The following is a 15,192-nucleotide window of genomic DNA, read 5'->3' on the forward strand; positions in this document are numbered from 1 at the left end:
GTAAATGAAATCTAACTCTGGGGGCAATTTATGCACCAAATGTGGGACAAAAAAAGTTTATAAGTAAGGTCCTAAGAAAGATGGAAACATTCACGAAATATGAATTTATAATAGGGGGAGATTTAAATGGGAATGCCAGAGGTATGTCACAAAGGGACTTGTTTGATCCAAAGTGGAAGAGGAAATGTCAGAATGCAAAAGATCTTTAAAAAGGGTGTGAGCAGCTCACTCTGCTACGACTGTTAAGAGATAGGGGGATTGTGGATGTTTGGAGTGAGTGCAACCCTAGAGATAATAGTGTCACGTTTCAATCATTGAGATTCCAGACCCTAAGTCATATAGACTTTATCTTAACCCTCAAATCCTTATCAGATACTGTTAGATCAACCCATATTGGAATTATTAAAATAACAGACTACACCCCAGTGGTAGCAGAACTGGCTTTGGACTCTGACCCGCCCCCCGCCCCCAAAGCACACCAACTTGGTCCTTTAGCCCATTATTAATTGCAAATGAGACTATTACAGAAAGAATTCAGGAGGTGCTTACACAATACTTTAATGAGAATTCCACCCCAGGAATGTCAAATACCCTCCTTTATGAAGCAATGAAACCTGTTATAAGAGGGCTCTCTATTTGGGAGAAGGAAAGGAAAGGTTCCTCCTCCTGTGCAATCACCGAGTCATTCCTGACTCCTAGAGGGACGCCGCTTTCGCTGGCATTTTCATGGCAGACTGTAGCAGGGTGGTTTGCCATTGCCTTCCCCAGTCGTGACTATCTTTCCCCCAGCAAGTTGGGTACTCATTTTACCGACCTCGGAAGGATGGAAGGCTGAGTCAACCTGACCCGGCTACCTGGGACCCAGCTTCTGCTGGGATCGAACTCAGGTCATGGGGAGAGTTTCAGTTGCAATACTGCCACCTACCACTCTGCGCCACACGAAGGCACGGTTAAAAAGGCAGCTCTCAAAAAGGAGTAAATATATCTAGAATTATCAATAGCAGATCTATCCTCACAGTACGCACAAACAGGCTCCAGGTACCTATATAAACAAACTGAAGCTAAGAGGAAAGAGCTGGAGGTATTAGAGATCAGAAACACTTAATCTCCTGTATCTGAAACAGATGTTTTATGAAAGGGGGGGGGATTCTCGGATGATGGCAAGAATATTACAAAAGAAAAGGGTGAGAAATCAGATATTAAGTATCCAGGCAGCGACAGGGGAACATATATATAAAACTCAAAAAATCTGTAAGGAGTTTGCAGACTTTTACAAGTCACTATATGACACTTCCTCGCCTCCCCCAGCATGTATCCAAATTTTTTTAGATTCAATTAACTTGCCATTGCTAGGGGAGGAGGACAAAAGGCTGATGGGCTCTCCTATTCTAAAGGAAGAGGTCAGTGAGGCAATCAAAAATTTAAAGGAAGCAAAATTGCCTGGCCCAGATGGACTCACTACAAATTCTTACAAAACTTATAAGGACACATTGACACCCTACTTAACTGCAGTATTTAATGATGCAGTACATTCCAATTCCAAAGAAGGGCAACGCCAAAGAGTGTTCAAACTACCGCACAATTGCGCTCATTTCACATGCCAGCAAGGTGATGCTCAAAATCCTACAAGCTAGGCTTCAGCAGTATGCGAACCGAGAACTACCGGAAGTACAAGCTGGGTTTAGAAGAGGCAAAGGAACTAGAGATCAAATCGCCAACATTCGCTGCATCATGGAGAAAGCAAGAGAATTCCAGAAAAACGTCTATTTCTGCTTCATTGACTACGCTAAAGCCTTTGATTGTGTGGATCACAACAAACTGTGGCAAATTCTTAAAGTGATGGGAGTACCAGACCACCTTACCTGTCTCCTGAGAAACCTGTACGAGGGTCAAGAAGCAACAGTAAGAACCAGACATGGAACAACCGATTGGTTCAAAATTGGGAAAGGAGTACGACAAGGCTGCATATTGTCACCCTGCTTATTTAACTTATATGCAGAGTACATCATGAGAAATGCCGGGTTGGATGAATCAGAGGTCGGAATTAAGATTGCCGGGAGAATTATCAACAACCTCCGATATGCAGACGATACCACCCTAATGGCAGAAAGCGAAGAGGATCTCAAGAGCCTCTTGTTGAGGGTGAAAGAGGAGAGTGCAAAAGCTGGTTTGAAACTCAACATTAAAAAAACTAAGATCATGGCATCTGGCCCTATCACTTCCTGGCATATAGAAGGGGAAGAAATGGAAGCAGTGACAGATTTTACTTTCTTGGGCTCCAAGATCACCGCAGACGGTGACTGTAGCCATGAAATTAAAAGACGCTTGCTCCTTGGGAGGAAAGCTATGGCCAACCTAGACAGCATAGTAAGAAGCAGAGACATCACCTTGCCGACAAAGGTCCGTCTAATCAAAGCTATGGTTTTCCCAGTAGTAATGTATGGCTGTGAGAGCTGGACTATAAGGAAGGCTGAGCACCGAGAATCGATGCTTTCGAACTGTGGTGCTGGTGAAGACTCTTACGGGTCCCCTGGACTGCAAGGAGGTCAAATCAGTCCATCCTAAAGGAAATCAACCCTGAGTGCTCATTGGAAGGACAGATAATGAAGCTGAAGCTCCAATATTTTGGCCACCTAATGCGAAGAGAAAACTCCCTGGAAAAGACCCTGATGCTGGGAAAGACTGAAGGCAAAAGGAGAAGGGGACGGCAGAGGATGAGATGGCGAGATAGCATCACCGATGCAATGAATATGAACTTGAGCACGCTCCGGGAGAGAGCGCAGGACAGGAAGGCCTGGCATGCTATGGTCCATGGGGTCACGAAGAGTCGGACACGACTGAACAACTGAACAACAACAACAACTTAATGATGTCCCATTAACATAGAGACAGTCCCGCATAGTGGTAATTCCAAAACCATACAAGGACCCCGCTCTGATTGAATCATACAGGCCAATCTCTTTACTAAATGTAGATTATAAAATTTTCACAACAGTACTTACAAACCGGATGAAAACCTTTATAACAAATTACATACATCTGGACCAAATGGGATTTGTCCCCAAGCGTCAAATACCTGAACCAATTAGGAGACTATGAAATATAATTGAATACAGCAAAACAACTGCATCCCCATTAACCTTTTTGGCATTAGATATATTCAAAGCTTTTGACTACGTAGAACTCACATTCCTAATCAGTATGATGGACAAATTTGGGTTCAGCATGAAATTTATGCACGTTCTAGATCAAATCTACTCTCACTCAGAAGCAAAATTGAGAATAAATAACAAGGACTCAGTTCCAATAACCATCCAACATGGAACAAAACAAGGATGCCCACTGTCGCCACTCCTATTCACATTGGTATTAGAACCCTTAGCAGAAAAAATCCACAAAGAACTAGATCAATATGGGGTGAGGATAAACTCATAACCCCATACCATAAGCCTTTATGAGGATGTTGTTGTTGTTGTTCAGTCATTCAGTCGTGTCCGACTCTTCGTGACCCCATGGACCATAGCATGCCAGGCCTTCCTGTCCTGCGCTCTCTCCCGGAGCATGCTCAAGTTCACATTCATTGCATCAGTGATGCTATCTAGCCATCTCATCCTCTGCCGTCCCCTTCTCCTTTTACCTTCAGTCTTTCCCAGCATCAGGGTCTTTTCCAGGGAGTTTTCGTATTAGGTGTCCAAAATATTGGAGCTTCAGCTTCAGTATCTGTCCTTCCAATGAGCAGTCAGGGTTGATTTCCTTTAGGATGGACTGATTTGACCTCCTTGCAGTCCAGGGGACTCGTAAGAGTCTTCTCCAGCACCACAGTTCGAAAGCATCAGTTCTTCGGCGCTCAGCCTTCCTTATAGTCCAGCTCTCACAGCCATACATTACTACTGGGAAAACCATAGCTTTGATTAGATGGACCTTTGTCGGCAAGGTGATGTCTCTGCTTCTTACTATGCTGTCTAGGTTGGCCATAGCTTTCCTCCCAAGGAGCAAGCGTCTTTTAATTTCATGGCTACAGTCACCGTCTGCGGTGATCTTGGAGCCCAAGAAAGTAAAATCTGTCACTGCTTCCATTTCTTCCCCTTCTATATGCCAGGAAGTGATAGGGCCAGATGCCATGATCTTAGTTTTTTTAATGTTGAGTTTCAAACCAGCTTTTGCACTCTCCTCTTTCACCCTCAACAAGAGGCTCTTGAGATCCTCTTCGCTTTCTGCCATTAGGGTGGTATCGTCTGCATATCAGAGGTTGTTGATAATTCTCCCAGCAATCTTAATTCCGACCTCTGATTCATCCAACCCGGCATTTCTCATGATGTACTCTGCATATAAGTTAAATAAGCAGGGTGAAAATATGCAGCCTTGTCGTACTCCTTTCCCAATTTTGAACCAATCGGTTGTTCCATGTCTGGTTCTTACTGTTGCTTCTTGACCCTCGTACAGGTTTCTCAGGAGACAGGTAAGGTGGTCTGGTACTCCCATCACTTTAAGAATTTGCCACAGTTTGTTGTGATCCACACAATCAAAGGCTTTAGCGTAGTCAATGAAGCAGAAATAGACGTTTTTCTGGAATTCTCCTGCTTTCTCCATGATGCAGCGAATGTTGGCGATTTGATCTCTAGTTCCTCTGCCTCTTCTAAACCCAGCTTGTACTTCCGGTAGTTCTCAGTTCGCATACTGCTGAAGCCTAGCTTGTAGGATTTTGAGCATCACCTTGCTGGCATGTGAAATGAACGCAATTGTGCGGTAGTTTGAACACTCTTTGATGTTGCCCTTCTTTGGAATTGGAATGTAAACTGACCTTTTCCAGTCTTGTGGCCACTGTTAAGTGTTCCAGATTTGTTGGCATATTAAATGCAGCACTTTAACAGCATCATCTTTTAGGATTTTAAATAGCTCAGCTGGAAGACTGTCATTTCCGCTAGCTTTGTTGTTACTAATGCTTCCTAAGGCCCACTTGACTTCACTCTCTAGGATGTCCGGCTCAAGTTCAGTGACCGCACTATCATGGCTATCAGGGACATTCAGATCTTTCCTGTATAGTTCTTCTGTGTATTCTTTCCACCTCTTCTTAATCTCATCTGCTTCTGTTAGGTCCCTGCCTTCTTTGTCCTTTATCATGCCCGTCTTTGCACAAAACGTTCCCTTGAGATCTCCAATTTTCTTGAAGAGATCTCTAGTCTTTCCCATTCTGTTGTTTTCCTTGATTTCTTTGCATTGTTCATTTAAGAAGGCCTTCTTGTCTCTCCTTGCTATTCTCTGGAACTCTGTATTCAGTTGGGTATATCTTCCCCTTTCTCCCTTGCTTTTCGCTGCCGTTCTTTCGTCAGCTACCTGTAAAGCCTCATCAGACAGCCACTTTGCTTTCTTGCATTTCTTTTTCTTTGGGATGGATTTCGTTGCTGCCTCCTGAACAATGTTATGGACCTCCGTCCATAGTTCCTCAGGCACTCTGTCTATCAGGTCTAATCCCTGAAATCTATTCCTCACCTCCACTGTATATTCATAAGGGATATGATTTAGGTCATACCTGAACGGTTTAGTGGTTTTCCCTACGTTCTTCAATTTAAGCCGAAATTTTGCAAGAAGCAGCTCATGATCTGAGCCACAGTCAGCTCCAGGTCTTGTTTTTACTGACTGTATGGAGCTTCTCCATCTTTGGCTGCAAAGGACATAATCAATCTGATTTCGATATTGACCATCTGGTGAGGTCCATGTGTAGAGTCACCTCTTGTGCGGTTGGAAAAGAGTGTTTGCTATGATCAGCATGTTCTCTTGGCAAAACTCTATTAGCTTTTGTCCTGCTTCATTTTGTACACCAAGGCCATGCCTGCCTGTTATCTCGGTGATTTCTTGACTTCCTACTTTAGCATTCCAATCCCCTATGATGAAGAGGACATCTTTTTTTGGTGTTAGTTCTAGAAGGTGTTGTAGGTCTTCATAGAACCGATCAACCTCAGCTTCTTCGGCCTCAGTGGTTGGGGCATAGACTTGAATTACTGTGATGTTGAATGGTTTACCTTGGATTCGTACTGAGATCATTCTATCATTTTTAAGATTGTACCCCAGTACTGCTTTTCCCACCCTTTTGTTGGCTATGAGTGCTACTCCATTTCTTCTAAGGGATTCTTGCCCACAATAGTAGATATGATGGTCACCTGAATTAAATTCGCCCATGCCTGTCCATTTTAGCTCGCTGATTCCCAAGATGTCGATGTTCAATCTTGCCATCTCATGTTTGACCACCTCCAGCTTACCTTGATTCATTGATCTGACATTCCAGGTTCCTAAACAATATTGTTCTTTACAGCATCGGATTTTCTTTTCACCACCAGACACATCCACAGCTGAGTGTCCTTTTGGCTTTGGCCCAGCCGCTTCACTCTTTCTGGCGCTACTTGGAAATACCCTCTGCTCTTCCCCAGTAGCATATTGGACACCTTCCGACCTGAGGGGCTCATCTTCCGGCGTCATATCTTTTAGCCTTGTGTTACGTTCCATGGGGTTTTCTTGGCAAGAATACTGGAGTGGGCTGCCATTTCCTTCTCCAGTGGACCCCATTTTGTCAGAACTCTCTGCCATGACCTGTCCGTCTTGGGTGGCCCTGCACGGCATAGCTTATGGCTTCACTGAGTTACGCAAGCCCCTTTGCCACAACAAGGCAGTGATCCATGAAGGGGTTTATGAGGATGACATGGTCATAAATACAAAACAGCCAATAGCAGCCACAGCTAAACTTAAATTACTTTTGGCTGATTTTGCACAAGCGGCAGGCCTATGCGTTAATTATTCAAAATCAGAGGCCATGATTTTCAATATAGCACCAAAAATACAATGCCAATTCTCTGATTTGATGGAGATCCCAGTGGTCCATACTACATTTCGTTAACTAAGGATAAAAGTTATAAAAAATCTAAACAAACTTTACAAAGCAAACTATGGAAAGGTCTGGAAAGACATGAGCAGCGACATAAGGTGATGGAGGCTAATGAAGCTCTCTATAATGGATAGACTGACAGCGGTAAAGAAGACAGTCCTCCCCGTCTTATGTTCCTCTTTCAAGCACTCCTAGTTTATATCCTTCAGAAGCACTTAAATAAATGGCGGAAAAAAATAATTATTTTATTTTTGCTACAAAACGCCCAAGGATTAGAGCAGCTCTTCTCCACCTGCAAGCACAGCAGGGGGGCTGGGGGTTACCGAACTGGCAACTCTATTATGATGCTTGTCAACTTCAGCAGGCAATCCCCATAATTTTAAAAGGTGAGGGAAAGCAATGGGTTTCAATGGAAAACACAGAGATAAAAGGAATACCGTTGAGCAATCACCTATTGCTAAAAAACAAAACTAACCTTAAGCGCCTAGTTGAGAACAGGTTTACACAAACCACTTGCCAGAGCTGGACAGGGTGGGCAGCGAAATTGTCTCCGGGGACATCACCACTACTCCCAGCGGAAAGTCATCCTAATTTTTGTAATAAGGCCAGGACACATAATTTCGCTGAATGGAAAAAAAGAGGGCTCCATCGGTTGTATCAATTTTATGAGGAGGGTCAGCCAATAAAAACGGAGGCTTTAAAAGAAAAGTTGGGCAATGTAATATTGCCCTGGCGTTTGAGCCGCCAACTCCGGTCCTTTTTGAGTTCCCCTACAGTGAAAAATGAGGCCACTAAAGCCGAACTATGTTTGAAAAATTAAGGGTAGGGAGCTCGGGAGTGACCCGGGGATTTATTTCTGTAATATACAATCAATTCCTGCACTTCACATTCGATTTAACTACTCCACAAAAAACTTCACAAACTGGAACTTTAAAGTAGATGACTATGACTGGCAACAACTATGGGACAAGCCTCTATATAAATCAATATCAGCCTGAACTAGAGAGATGTCACTGAAAATAGTTCATGGGTGGTATCTGACTCCAAGGCATCTCTCACTTATGACTATGGCTCAATTTCTCCTCAGTGTTGGAGGGGGTGCCAGGAGTCAGGAACGTATCAGCACATGTGATGGGATTGTGCAGAAGTCCATCCATTCTGGCGGGCAACAGCAGCAGAGACTGGCCATATTACAAACCAAAATATCCCACATAGGCCAAATCTAGCAGTATTAAACTTGTTTATAGGGGAGGCCAGTGATTTAAACAGTAAGGGGCTGATTACTCATTTACATGTAGCTGCCAGATCCATGATAGCTAGGTTCTGGAAGGCATTCACCTTCCAGGGATTAGATTGTTGGTATGCCATGGTCCGGCAAACTGCCATTATGGAAAAAACATGGCACAAGTTGAAGGTGTCCAATTCATTTTATGCGATACAGTTTGACTTAATCGCATATACGAACAGAACATCAATATTTGATTCCCTCGCACTATAAAACCCTACGGCTCCTACAAGGAAGAAAATAGATGAGGAATAATCCTGAGTCCCTCTGATAAAATATCTAGTAGCACCGATAAGAATTACATGTGACCTCTGTTTACCCATTAAAATATAAGTGTATGGTAAGAAGATGTAATCCTGATGGAATTTCTTTTATTTTAGTTTTGATTTTGGTATGGCTTTGTCTTATTTTGCTTTGTTATTACTGAAATTCAATTAAAAAATTAATTAAAAAATAATAACTGCCACACACTGGCTCAACATTTTCATTGAGCTATTAACCATGACCTCAAGATCTCTTTCCTGGTCAGTCACCGCCATCTCAGAACCCATCAGTGTATCTGTGAAGTTCGGATTTTTTGGCCCAGTGTGCACCACTTTACACTGAACCACTTCTATAATTTTGTTGTCCATTCACCTGGTTTGGAGAGATCCTTTTGGAGCGCCTTGCAATGCAATTTAATTTATTATTTATTTAATAAGACTGTATTTCCCCCAATTGTTTTTGTATTTGCCACACTGAATAATTTGGTATCATCCTCAAACTTAGGTAAAAAGGTAAAGGTGTCCCCAACCAGTCGTGTCCGACTCTAGGGTGCGGTGCTCATCCCCGTTTCTAAGCCGAAGAGCCAGCGCTGTCCGAAGACGCTTCTGTGGTCATGTGGCCAGCATGACTGAACACCGAGGTGCACGGAACACTGTTACCTTTCCCGCCGAGGCGGTACCTATTTATCTACTTGCAATTTCTTGCTTTCGAACTGCTAGGTTGGCAGAAGCTGGGACTGAAGACGGGAGCTCACTCTGTCACGTGGCAGTCGGGTCTCGAACTGCTGTCCTCCCGACCTTCCAGTCTGCAGTTCAGCATTTTAACCACTAAGCCACCGTTTATCCTCAAACTTAGCTATGTCACTGTTAAACCCTAACTCCAGACCATTTATGAAAAAACAGTTAAACAGTGATCCCAGTAAAGATCCTTGGGGGAGCCTACTTCTTACATCTCTCTATTAGGAGAACTGTCCCTACTTTCTGCTTACTCTTCTTTAATCAGTTAGCGATTCATAAGAGGCCCCATCATCTTATCCAATGACTGCTAAGTGTCAGGAGGTCGCCCCTGCTGCCTTCTGAAATCCTCAAGTAGCCAGAATCAACACGCAGACAATAGGGCTCTTTTCCAAGGCTTTATTCCCATTCAACTTAATGACGTTTACAGATGCTAATTGCTTGATCCTACGAGTGAGACTTAAGGGAGCTGCCTACTCGGGGGTTCTACCCTTAGGAATCAGTTGATCTCCATTTGGAGGGGAAGGCAGGAAACCTCTATACTTATGAGCTAGGAGGAGAGAGTCCATGTCAGGAACGCCCTAGCAGCCTCTTTCAGTAGACTCCAATAGCCAACTCAAGACACAGTCGAAAGGATTCTTTTCAAGGCTTTAATCCTTTTACAACTTAATGACTCTTTCAGATGCTAATCACCAGCGACTAAGCAAGGAACAGGAGAGTAGCTTATGCTCTGAGTAGGCAGTTGATCCCCGTTTGAAGGAGAGTCACTTGAAGACCCTGAACTTATGGGCTAGGGAGAGATCCTCCCTCTTTCCCTTGGGTCCACGGGAGGCGGCCGTTGCTTGTGCACCAAACAGGCGCTACGCCTCCTTTCCACGCCTTCCAACGCTCATCGCTCTTTGCGTCTGCGTCGAGCATCTAAGAAGCCCCCCTCCCGTACTTTCTCACTGCTAGGATCACTATCTATCTCAGGAATGCCAGCAGGAGGAATCTCTGCCAGCTGCTGTGCCTGTGAGGGATGAGCTGGCTCCTCTCCCATGGATTGCTGATCCTCCTCAGAATCAGAACTGCTCTGGGTTTCTATCGGCTCAGTTTCCACCCTGACAGTCCACCCCTTTCCCGTGGAGCATCGGGGCGCCGCTGTTGCCATCATACCAAGCGGGCTGAGCGCCTCCTCTCAGCGCCCGCCATCTCCCGCTTGACACTGCGCCGGTGCCTAACATCCAGAAACTGCTATTGCACCTCCCTCTCCCTGCCGGGGTCACTATCACTCTCAGGAATGTGTACCGGGAGGGGCTCTCCCCCTGGCTGCTCCTCTGAACAGTGCGTCGGTTCCTCTCCTGCAGTTTCTAACTCTTCCTCAGAATCAGAACTGCTTTGGGGCAGTCTTGGCACAGTCCTGACACTAAGGCTGGATCTACACTTACCGCCTTTTTTCACTTCCAAGGAGGTTTCACCACCCACCTTTCACACTACACAGTAGCCGCCTCAAATTGGAACCAGAATTTCCCACTTCCGTGCTCCCGCTTTCAATACCCTAATATCCCGGTATTTCCCCTTAATGTGCTCTGATTTTCCGCCTTCGCTACCATCTCCGGTTGTAGTCCCCTCTCCCGCCTGTCCATATACGGTGTTTGCATTTCCCTCCTGTCCAATCACAGCTCTTGACGACCCCATATCTTCTTCCGGTTACTGATTACACAGCTTCCTCAGCCGCCCCTGTTTCCTCAGCAACAAGCAAAGGGCTGGATGTGCACGCACTTGTCTGATCTTGGACGCTAAGCAGGTTCGGCCCCGGTCAGTAGTTAGATGAGCGACTGCCTGGGAATCAGGCTTCCTGCACTGAGCAGGGGGTTGTTCTATCCCTTCAAATGAGACTAAGTTTTACCCCCTCCTATCCCCCGCTCAGGATGTGTGTTTTTTAATTAAGGCGTGATCCTCGCAGAATCGGAGCTTCTCTGCAATGTTTTTTTTCTAATTCAGGCATGATCTTTGAAAATTCGAAGTTGTGAAGCTTCACAACTTCGACTCTTCGAAGATCATGCCTGAATTAGAAAAAAAAATCACGGAGAAGCCCTGATTCTGCGAGGATAACACCTTAATTTAAAAAAAAACACATCCGGAGCAGGGGATAGGAGGGGGTAAAACTTAGTCTCATTTGAAGGGATACAGCAACCCCCTGCTCAATGTAGGAAGCCTGATTCCCAGGCGGTTGCCCATCCAACTACTGACCGGGGCCGACCCCGCTTAGCATCTGAGATCAGACAAGCACGCACAGGAAAACAGCGGGAAAACAGCACAGCGCTCGAGTGTGAACCAAGCTCGTGCATTCGATGAAGCACTGCAACGGGGAAAATGGGTGAGTGTGAATAATCATGTTTTAATGCGACAGCGTTTAACCTGATGGGACACCGAATTCATTGCGATGGCGGGCACAATGTAGATGACCCCTAAGTTTACTGACAAGCCTTTGGTAAGGGACTATGTCAAAACCTTTTGACAGTCCAAGTAAACAATGCCTACTATTGTATAGTATCTACGTATGCTTGTTGACACTCTCAGAGAACTCTAAAAGGTTAGTGAGACAGGACTTGCCTTTGAAGAGGCCATGTTCATTCTTCTTCAGCAAAATTTCATTTCTAATAATTCTTTCCACCAATTTACTGAGAACAGCTCTTAAGCTAACTGTTAATTAAGCTAATTATGATGCAGCATTCTGTCACTAGCACTAACCATGGTTAACTTTTAGAGCATAGTTTGAAACCAGGGTAGAAGCTGGTTTGCAAGCCATGGTTACTACCAGTACAGATATAGTTAAAAAAAGCTAAACTGGGAAGGTGGTGGTGGCTTGCGCAAGAGAAAGAGTGAGTCCATGAGTCCGTGGCATGTTCCTATTTCCCAGCTGGGTATATGTCTCTGTGATCTACATTTTAAAGAAATAAAATTAGAATTACTTACAACCACAAACTGGTTATTTTCCAATTTAATGATGTCTCCAGCTCTCACATTCATCCATTTTTCATTCTGTAATCTACAGTGGGGGAAAAATACATGCTAGATATTTTTAACATTTATGCTATTGATGCATTAGCAATACATTTGTCTCTCATAGTTCCTAGCTGAAACCGAAAGCCTTATATATGAGAAATGGTAATCCAGATTAAGGGTGCAATCTTAGACAGAAAAATGCCTTACAACTCCCAGCATTCCCCAGCCAGCTGGGGAATGCTGGGAGTTGCAGGACATTTTTCTGTCTAAACATGCATAAGATTGCACCTTAAGTAACAAAGAAATGGAAGAATGGAAGAAGCAGAAACAGAAACAGAAGAGGAAAGATTCCATCAGACTGTTTTACAAAATTAGAAATGAAATGATTTATTGTTTTTTGGTGGGAAGAAACAGAAATCTGCTGAAAAATATAAATTTAAGGCAGAGGGAACGAGGCAAACCTGCCCGTGCAACTGGATGCATCATTCTGGTATTGTAAGCAGGGGTGGGTGCATGTTAAGTCTGAATAAAGTTAGAGCTGATATAGTGGTGAAGGAATTAAGCTACAAACCACAAAGTTCTTAGTTGAAACTTCATCCTTGCCACGAACTTGCTAGGTGGCCTGAAGCAAGACACTGGCGTAGTTCAAATGTAACTTATCTTTGTCTACCCTGTTTTGTCATCTAAGATTAAACACTGTTTCCTGGTTCAGATCAGAGATGCTTGAAGAATTGGATCTTTGTGAATTCTGAGGATCCTAATGTAATTATCCTTTCAGATTTCACGCTTATCCGAATTTTACAGTGAAGTTCTTGGTTCAAAACTCTTACTGAAAGCAAATTAAAAATATGCATTTTAGGATAAAATAAATGTGTATTTTGTGAGAAAATACATTCAGAAATACCTATCTAAAATTAAGTACTTATTGATATACTTTGGATTTTTAAAAAATTCCATGTTAAATTTTATGTATTTATTTATACATTTGTGGTGTTTATATACCACTGAATAAATATAATCTCTCAGCTGTTCACAATATTAAAATGGAGAAACGGGGCAGAAAGTGCCTATGAACAAGCACATGTGAAATTGACATGAACCACAAATAAACTGATGTGTTCAACCCTTTTTATTCAGTCAGGCCTTTGGCATGTGAGCTGGTCTCCTGCTGACAAGGGTTGAGTGCTATCTATCGCTTTTATTATTGTATTCTTAATTGTTTTTAATTCACTTGTTTTTATGTTATGTTTTAATTAAACTTTCGTTTTAATTTCTGCTTTATTACTGTCAGCTGCCTTGAGTGCCATTTTTGGTATAAGGGCGGGATAAAAACTTAAATAAATAAATAATATGTGACGCACTGGAAGCATCTGGAAATAAACTATGTAAGTAGTATTACGACTGTATCCTTTTCTCCCTTGTACAATGCCAGTTGTAATGCAGTTCAAGGCAAACTTGAACTTGACGCAATCAAGTGATTTCTAACATTTTTGAAACGTATCTCAACATCTGTAGACAGACATGGAAAGGCAGACTGAAAGCAGCTGGACTTTCATGCGTTACCAAAAAAAAACCCTACATCGTCAGCCTATCAAATTTTGTTGCTGCTGCTGATGCACTAATAACACGCTTCCTGGGGGTATTACCACCTGGTGGTAATGCACTTGTGCATTATTAAGGAACCACATTAGATATTGGAATGTGTGTTATTTATAATAAGGTATATAAAAGGCATGCAAATGGATTTACTTTTAGCTGACGCTGTGAAATCCACTTGTTTTATAGGCTCAAAAAAGAGCTTAAATATTTACACAACCACAAGAAATGCTCCACACCACCATCATCCACCCAGGTCATTTGGCTTACACATTCGAGCACTTTCTCTTTAATATCAATACAAGTACATGTTGTCCTGGAAAGTTTTCAGCTGCAGCATTTTCATCTACAGCCAGAATACCCCTAAGTGATCCATGCCTATTCAATTCTGGATTTTATCTTGCTTGGAAGAGAAAACTGGATTCGTTGCAGCAGGCAACTTTTTAAAAAGCAACTATGTGTGTGTAATCTGAAGGAAACTGCTTAAGAAAATACGTCTAACCAGGACAGGGATCTTGGGTTGGTAGTGGACAGTTTGACGAAAATGATGTGCCAGTGTGCAGCTGCTGGAAAACAGGCAAATTCCATGTTGGTGATCATTGGAAAAGGAACTGAAAATAAAACTGCCAATGTCTGAATGTTTTAAAATAAATCTATGGTGCAGCCACACTAGCAATACTGTGTATACTTCTCTCTCCTAATACCAGAACTTGGCTGAGGTCATTTAACAAAGATGAATGGTGAGAGATTCAGGACAGACAAATGGACATACTTCATCACACAGTGCATAGTTAAAGTGTGGAACTTGCTATACCAAGATGTAGTGATGGCATCCATCTTGGATGGCTTTAAAAAGGGATTAGACACATTCATGGAAGACAAGGCTATTAATAGCTACTAGTCATTATAGCTATATCTTACCTCCAGTATCAGAGGCAGTATAGGGAAGACAAGCAGGAGAGTACTATTGTACTCATGTCCTGCTTGTGGACTTCCCATAGGCATCTGGTTGGCTACAGAATGCTGACTAGATCGGCATTTGTCCTAATCCAGTAGAGCTCTTCTTACGTTCTTAAATTCCAGTATTGTTTGACCTCGTTGTTCATTAAGCAATTTTAAAAAATATTTTATTATTACATTTATATCCCGCCGTTGTTCCTCTCGTGAGGAACCCAAGGTGGCTTACATGGTCCTCCTCCTCTCCATTTTATCCTCACAACAACCCTGTGAGGTAGGTTAGGCTGAGAGTCAGTGACTGGCCCAAAATCACCATGGCTGAGCGGGGACTAGAGTTTCCAGAGTCCCAATCCAACACCCTAACCGCTACACCATACTAGCAATGTCATGCTCCTCTTTCTTCTTCAAAAACATTGATTTAGTCATATGGAAATGACTAAAATAATGACAGGCCATTTTTTAAAGATCAGGAAACAAACTAATTTATGTGA

The 15,192-nt window shown here is 43.1% G+C and overlaps 1 protein-coding gene across 1 annotated transcript in view; it reads right to left on the bottom strand.

Annotated features, from left to right (window-relative positions):
• ATP8B4 (ATPase phospholipid transporting 8B4 (putative)) overlaps window positions 1-15,192 on the bottom strand; it is a 153,737-nt gene that overhangs the window by 90,096 nt on the left and 48,449 nt on the right. The window contains exon 7 of the mRNA XM_084817150.1: window positions 12,119-12,191. Within this exon, the coding sequence (XP_084673276.1) occupies window positions 12,119-12,191 (73 nt within the window). The remainder of the gene's footprint in view (window positions 1-12,118; window positions 12,192-15,192) is intronic.

The sequence above is a fragment of the Heloderma suspectum genome, chromosome 11 (genome assembly GCF_057233095.1).
Source record: "Heloderma suspectum isolate Gila_16-S chromosome 11, 16-S_ref, whole genome shotgun sequence".
Taxonomy (NCBI): Eukaryota; Metazoa; Chordata; class Lepidosauria; order Squamata; family Helodermatidae; genus Heloderma; species Heloderma suspectum.